The following is a 7,643-nucleotide window of genomic DNA, read 5'->3' on the forward strand; positions in this document are numbered from 1 at the left end:
AACAGGTAAATGCAAATGTGTGACCATTCCACGCCAAAGCTACATATTTGGGGGTACATTTTAATTAGATGAATTGAAGAACAACATTAAAATGACATTGTGAATTAAGCCTACTTGGTCCATCCATTACACTTGTTTGTGAAGCATACTGTCCTTTTTGAGAAAGCCCAGCATTGTCTGCATGTTTGTTGGCAGACTGTTAGGCTGGTCATACATTATACAATTTTCTTGTACAATTTTCCTTTAGATTTACCAAAACTATATAATATGAGGTTAAACATAAACACTTTCAGTTTGTATGCAATCAGGCAGGCCCTTGCACCACATAGTTGAAGGTAAATCGAAAGGGAATTGAATTAAAAGAAAAACTGTATAATGTATGGCTAGCTTAAAGTGGAGCTCCTCCCAAAAGGGGAAGCTCCATTTATCTGCCTCCTCCCCCGCTTCTGCTGCCACATTTGGCACCTTTTGGGGAGGAGGGGGGGAGCGAGTATCTGGTTTTGACAGGTACCCGCTCCCAGTTCTGGCTGAGTTCGCCACGGCGAATTCAGCCGGAAGTTCGCCCCCCCTTCCCCCGCAGATAGCCCACTCACAGAGCGAAGCGCAATTCGCACATGTGCAGTAGAGAACCGGCTGTGAAACCAAAGAACTTCACTGCCAATTTGCCTTAGTGGGGATGGCCGCGGCAGCACCCAATAGCCAATTGAAAAATTGGCTCGGGTGAAGACACTGCTGGATTCCTGGACAGGTAAGTGTCCTAATATTAAACATCAGCAGCTACAGTATTTGTAGCTGCTGACTTTTATTTTTTCTGCAGGAGCCTGGAGCTCTTCTTCAAGACTCAAACCTGCAATATACTGCTGTAAGGCAAAGCAATGCCACATGATATTAGCAGAACAGCCTTTCAATTTTGTTGACCCTTTTATCTTTTTTATTTTGCAGTCTCTAGTGAAAGTTAATGGGAAACTTAAGCCAATGCTGGACTCGGTGACCGTAAACCGTGCCAAATGGGAAGAGCTGCACCAAAAAAGACTGCCATCTCAAGAAAGCAATGCCTCTTTCCCCACACCAGCTTCCTCACCCCAACCACTGGTAGAATGTCTGCTGAAGACTTAAGCTTGCAAGTGAACCACCGCCACGCGTGAAAGTTATTTAAAAAAAAAAAGGCTGTCATAAGCTTAGCTGTTTAATTAAGTTACCGCAGCCATGCTTTATTGGTGAGGAGATAATGGTCATGGCTTGGCTTTTGCCTGGAAGCGCAGAAGACTGACGCTAAAGAGAGGTGAAAATTTGGTGTCAGTGAAGCTCTATGGAGGAGCCAGTAGGAAGGCTTCTTGTACAAGAGGAAACACGGCACTCATTTAAGCTTTGCAAACTCTTTACTGTTGCTGCACAGTGGATAAAACACTGAACTAAAACATATGCTTAACCCATGCAGCACAGTGACTACAATGCACAGTATAAACGTCCATTACTAAACTAATGCTAAGAAAATAAATAAGGCATATTTTTTATTAGTGTTTGCATTTTCTCATGTACATACACAAAGGAAATTGTGCCTGCCTGATGTGATTGTTTTCGCACTACCAATATTTTACATGCTTAATGTACATTCACTGCATTTTTATTTTTTCCACCTTGTAAATGAATGGAAATCTCCAATGGCAGCTTATTTCCAGATTGCCCAAAGAAAGAAAAACAAACTATGCAGAGAAATTATATATTATTTTGAATAGATTGACAACATTTTTTGTTGCTGTTTAAATTGTTGCACCATTTGTGTTTTAGGTTGTTGTGGTTTTTTTTATGATTTTTATTTTATGTTTTTTTTTTTCCTGCAAATTCATGCCATTGATTTGAACCCAGTGTATTATATGGTTTAATTGTCTACTTGTGTTTTGATCTTGTTCTATAGAAGACCACACTGACATGCGACTGTTATTCGTCAGGTAAAAATCAATGATGATGGGTCAGAGTACTTCATACTAAAACTTTGACTACCTCCTCTTTCTCGTTAGCTGTTTTTTTCTTCTTGTACATTTTGTGCTTCTGAATTAATATTGCCCTGTCAATAGTAGGTCAGGCATCACATTGATGAATGATTGGTGAACACACCAAACCGTAAGCATGACAGGTCAACACGGTCAAATGTACTTAGATCTACAGTGTATAACCTATGGGTCATCTTCCTTTCCTAAGGCATTGATCATTTTAATAGCTACATCCAGAGGTGACTGCTGCTAAAACAAGCAGGTGTTCCATTGCAGATATGCAAATCACATCACTTTTATTTAACAGTAAAGCACAATTATATTAATCTTCCTTGTAATGTTAAGATGCGACCTAAAGTTATTTTTATAAATATTTTACTACTAAAGGTAATAATAATTTTGGTAGTTTTAACTGCTGCCTTGCACAGTCATGAATCCCCAAAGAAGCTGTATTATGGTGTAAAGTACAATAGGGTTACAAAATAGACCAAGGGTGTAAACAGCACAAGAGCACTTGACACAACCAAGAACAGATCTAGGTTCCTGTGGGACAGTTCACAACTAACTGAAAAATTGTTTCACTTGAAAAAGCCATACCCAATGGTATAGTCATTTTTATCCTTCATAGCCAGCAGCAGAATATCTGCCATATGTTTTGTATATGGGAAGGGGCACCTGGTTTAAAATCCACCTGCTCAGCACTCCAGAAACACCCAAAGCTCATTGTTTTCTTTGGTAAAGTAGGTGCATAGTTCAGTCCCTTACTGGAGGAGAAACACAACTCTCTAAAGCTGGCCACAAATGGATAAAAATTTGGTTGGTTCAGCAGGGACTGGACGAATATCGATCCATCTATGGCCATTCCCGTTCGTGAGAAGTCGCTTTAATAATCAATTTCTCATGTATGGGTTTGTTGGAAAAATGTTTGTTCGATCAGCTCTGCAGCCATCTGGCTTCAGCGCTTATCAGTGTATTCTGACAGCGGAGGCCTGTTGTCAGCATACAGTAACACAGCAGGGAGGGATCAGTGTATGACCAGCTTAAGACATCCCCAACCTCTGGAATGGCTATGAAAGCCAAGCTTTAGTTTTCATGTGCTAAGTCCACAATCCATGTTCCTGTTTAATATCAACAAGAAGCTAAATAACACCACCTATCTGTTTGTTATTTTCCTCTAGCGAATAATTCATAGGAATATAGGGAATTCCCTAGTGAAGGAGTAAGACTTTAAATGGAAACACTACCAGGCAGCATTAAAGTGAGGTAGCATTTTAGCTAATTATTAGTCTTTACTGCTCAATATAATTTCAGAGGGGAAATCTACTTCTCCCACCATTGGATTGGCTGAGATGGCCTGGACTCAGCTGTGATTGATATGCCTGGTGAACTGGGGAAACAGTGACACTAGCATTATGGTTCCATCACCCTTTACTGAGAACTCCATGACTGTATATAGAAAATGTTCTGAAGTTCCTACTCAAACCCCCCTAAAGAGTCTTTCATTATTTAATTGAGGTTATAGAATATAAGTGCTCCTATATTGAAAAAATCTAACAAAGTATTGGTACCTGCATCCTAAAACAGTAAATTATTGGATAAAGTATGTATAAAGGGGGTAATAGGATTTTTCTTGGTACCGTCAAAGACATTACAACAAGATTAAAGTTAAAACATCTTTATTACATATTTCACACACAACAAAACAAAAAATGTTTAAAATCTCATCAATTAAAATTCCCACTTGGGAAGAATACATATATTTATTGAACAATTATTTGTTATTCTTATTATGTTTTTGTTACAGAATTGTATTTCCCCACTGAACGAAGCGGGTAACCCGCGAAACATGTCGAGTACTGGCTAACTATGTATCCTATCTGCATATACATCATGTTTATGAGTATGGGCAATTACTAGAGTTGTAGTTTAGCCAACCAAGTGGGAATATTTATTGATGAATTTTTAAACATTTTGTGTTTTGCTATATCTGAAATATGTAATAAAGACTATTTATTTTTAATCTTGTTGTAATGTCTTTGACAGTACCAAGAAAAATCCTGTTGCCCCCTTTATACATACTTTAAATAATTTAATTGAGGTTGTTACTAACCATTATTTTAACCATCTTTTTTTCTTTGTTGTGTGACATGTTCATTGGGTCTCTAGATTGCAACTGTACATATTATGTACATATTTTGATATGCTGCACACTGTTAATTCCTTATAGCATTAAGAAATTGTATGATACAGTCTTCTGTTTTCTGTCATCTTCCACACAACTGTTACTTCCACTTGGTGTTACAAGGAATATATCTACATATGGCAACTACTATATGCACACAGCTGATCTAAATGTTTGACATAGAAAGCCAATATTCATGTTTCCAATAACTCATTATTTCAAAAGCAGATGTTTATTTCAAAGAATTTCCGTGATAAGCTATGTTCCATAGCCTGTTTTTCTGCACAACACTGATTGTTCTTGTGTTCTACTTTGCTTTATCTCTATCGGTTTGTATCTTATAAATGTAACTTAAAAGACCAGTAATTACAGTTTAATTTCAGAAGTGTTAATAATATTCACAAATAGATACGTGACAAAATAAAGTACCTTGTGAAAGCTGTAAAAATCACTGAAGTATTATAGAGGGAGTACAAAAGAATATCTTTATGAATATATGATTATGCCTTGTGATAGTGTGCCCAGTACATTAGCTAACCCTTTCCCATTAAATTGCACTCACAGGACAATGGTTAAGAAGTGAAGAATCCATAGTAACTTTAGAAGTGCTTGCTATGTTTTACTCTCAGCTCAGGTACACATGCGACTATATAAGAAGGAGACTTACATCTGCCATTTTGTACCATTTAGAAATCTGTCCCTGCTTATGGCCTGAATGAATTGTTTTTATACAGACTTGTATTCAAGTATTCTTAACAAAGCCACTTTTAGTAGTTACAAAAGACTGCAGCCAGCAGTGCCTACTAGTAGTTTATATCACAAGCACTAGTGTTGTAGTTTGGGACACTTTGAATTTATTCTCCACCGTTTGCTTTTCACCTAGATCCCTCTAATAAAATCCTACCATTTTCATGTGATCCATGCAGCCATTTTTTATGTTGTAACAGCCATATGGCAGATGAGGCTTGTCTATTTAAAAAGAACCAAAGGTCCTGTGTGTGGTTACTGATAGGTAACAGATGAATAGGCTGCATTCCCTTAAATCTTGCCTACACAAAATAGCTCCTGTCAATGGTATACATACTTTAGGTAACCACAGAGCTGCAAATCTTTTGGTTTCGTTGGTAATACATTTTTTGGCTGTCATTGCCATTCACCCCCCAAAAAAAGGAACGGACATTAGAGTAATTCCTGGCTGCCCAAAACACTTTGGTCTTTAGACAGACAAAGAGCATTCCATAAGGAAGCACCAGAATTTGTGTTTCATCGGTCTAGCTACAATAAACTGCTGTAGGAGAAAATGTGGTTGGCTGCCATGAGCAGTGGCACATCATGGCTCTTTGCACTATTATTAAAGGCCGTGCTTCTTTGGCAACTCCAGGATCAAAGCCAACGCCAGTGTTGCACTCTGATTTACTACTCTGAACATGTGAATGCAGCTTGAAACGTTTTTTCTCTGGAGGTTTATTTGGTTTATGACTCTTCTATTTTGAATGTACGTTCTAATTTGCATGTCGGACATTGCAACTACTAGTTCCGTAGTTATATTGTTGTACAATTTGATTATGATTATTCAGGTGTGTGTATTCCTACTTCACATATACATCTACACCGCACATCTCTCTAAATATGATGCACTTTCTATCCCATGCCTCACTTTCCATTAGGTATACTCAAATCTATGGATAGTGTTGTGCCACAATATTTGTATCCTTTTTTTCCCCCTTTTTTTGTAGGTTATACAACACCATGCCTGTTAAGTTGTAATTTGTTAAACTCTTGTTCTTGTTTTTAAATAGCATGTTTTTGGGTAATGGCATTTATGGCTCTGTTTTTATTAGTTACTTTTCTCATAGAAATAAAAAATTACTGTATTTTGTTTTGTTCTTGTTTGTATGCACTGTCAGTCTGTATTGAAGTTCCAGATTAAAATGCAAACGCACTGCACAGGTATGAAGTTTGTTTCCACTGTAGGGTGGAAACAAAATGTCTCAATGTTATTATTTCATACTGGTTTTGCGATGTTAGCACAAAGAATCCAATTTAAATTATTCTAAAAATAAAAAATTCCAGTCTACCCTAGCCCTCCTTGTCACATTTAGGCATCTAATGCTTTCATATCTCTCGAGTGCCCTTGTAACCATGGGAGTGCATGACATATCTGACAACTTCATTGCCTGCATTCACTGTTCTCAAAGCACATTAACTGTCAAGCTTTTACCCTAAGGTCAGGACCAGGACAAGGGGTAGGCAGGAGGCGCGGCTGCTCTGGGCGTAATGGTTTACTAAGTGTGCCTTCCTTCTTTTGCAAAGCTGACAGGAGTAGTGACAGTGGCAGTGATTTTGACAAGCAAGTGACTGCTTGATGTAGGATCCCCTAAGCTTGCACATTATGAGCTGGGGAGGGAAGGGCGAAGTTTGGAATCTTTGTCATGGGAGCTGGATGACCTTGTCCCTGGACTGCTCAAGTTACTTGCTGTCGTGAACCACTGCTTGAGCTCCAAGAAAAAACAGCAATTTCGGGTATTCCAGTAAGACATTTGCAGCACCTGCCTTCTACAGTTCAGACTTCAGTTACTAAGAGCTGAGAGCTCAACCTGCACCTCACTGCTTTCAAATTGCCCAATCACTCCCTTGTCTTGTGAGACAGGTGGATGTCTAAGTCCAAGGACATATAGCATTTCCATTCATACAGATTGGCCGCACACCTATGACATCAATTAAATCCAACTTGTTTTATTAAATAGGCAACACCGTGCACAGTTTAACCCAAGGCCACCCCAATACTGCATTTCACTCACTCAGGACTTATTCGTAAATCAGTTACTAAGGTGACACATTTTACCTGTTGGTCCACCTGGGCCGATGCAAAATACCTAGTACTTTCGGGTATAGGAGAGCATGTGCCCCCTCCCATATGATGCAGTGCTTGGGCCTGTGTGTCCAATCACTAGGCCCAAACACTGTTACATGAAGAAGGGAGTGACAACATCAACCCTGTGGAAGTTATGATGTGGAGTTTACACAGTATTGAGGCTGGAGAGAAGTAGGGGAAGTTGGTGAGTATAAGTGAGTCAGGGGGGGTGTTTAAAGTCCCTTTGCCCTGAATGGCCAAATTACTGTAGGGTATTGGGTGGAGGTGTCTACCTCAAAGCTTAAAGCAGTATTAAACCCAAAAACAAACACTTATTTTGTTACAGCTTACCAATTCGTAGATGTGATGGCTGCATTTGTTTTCTTTTTTATGCTTTCCTTCTTCTATGTTGATCTGGTGATCCAGCCAGTAAGCCTGTTTTTTTATTAACCACTTCAGCCCCAGAAGATTTTGGCTGCTGAATGCCCGGGCCATTTTTTGAGATTTGGCACTGCGTTGCTTTAACTGACAATTGCGCAGTTGTGCGACGCTGCACCCAAACAAAAATGGTGTCCTTTTTTTTCCCACAAATAGTGCTTTATTTTGGTGGCATTTG

General features: G+C 38.9%; 1 protein-coding gene across 2 annotated transcripts in view; it reads left to right on the plus strand.

Moving 5' to 3' along the window:
* The window catches only part of PDE11A (phosphodiesterase 11A), a 988,141-nt gene extending 984,144 nt beyond the window's left edge, over positions 1–3,997 (plus strand). For both annotated transcript variants that reach the window (XM_073633831.1, XM_073633832.1), the window contains one exon: positions 943–3,997. In XM_073633831.1, coding sequence (XP_073489932.1) covers positions 943–1,116 — 174 coding nt within the window. In that variant the 3' untranslated portion in view covers positions 1,117–3,997. The remainder of the gene's footprint in view (positions 1–942) is intronic.
* The last annotated feature ends 3,646 nt before the right edge of the window (positions 3,998–7,643 follow it).

This window comes from Aquarana catesbeiana, linkage group LG06 (genome assembly GCF_042186555.1).
Source record: "Aquarana catesbeiana isolate 2022-GZ linkage group LG06, ASM4218655v1, whole genome shotgun sequence".
Classification (NCBI taxonomy): domain Eukaryota; kingdom Metazoa; phylum Chordata; class Amphibia; order Anura; family Ranidae; genus Aquarana; species Aquarana catesbeiana.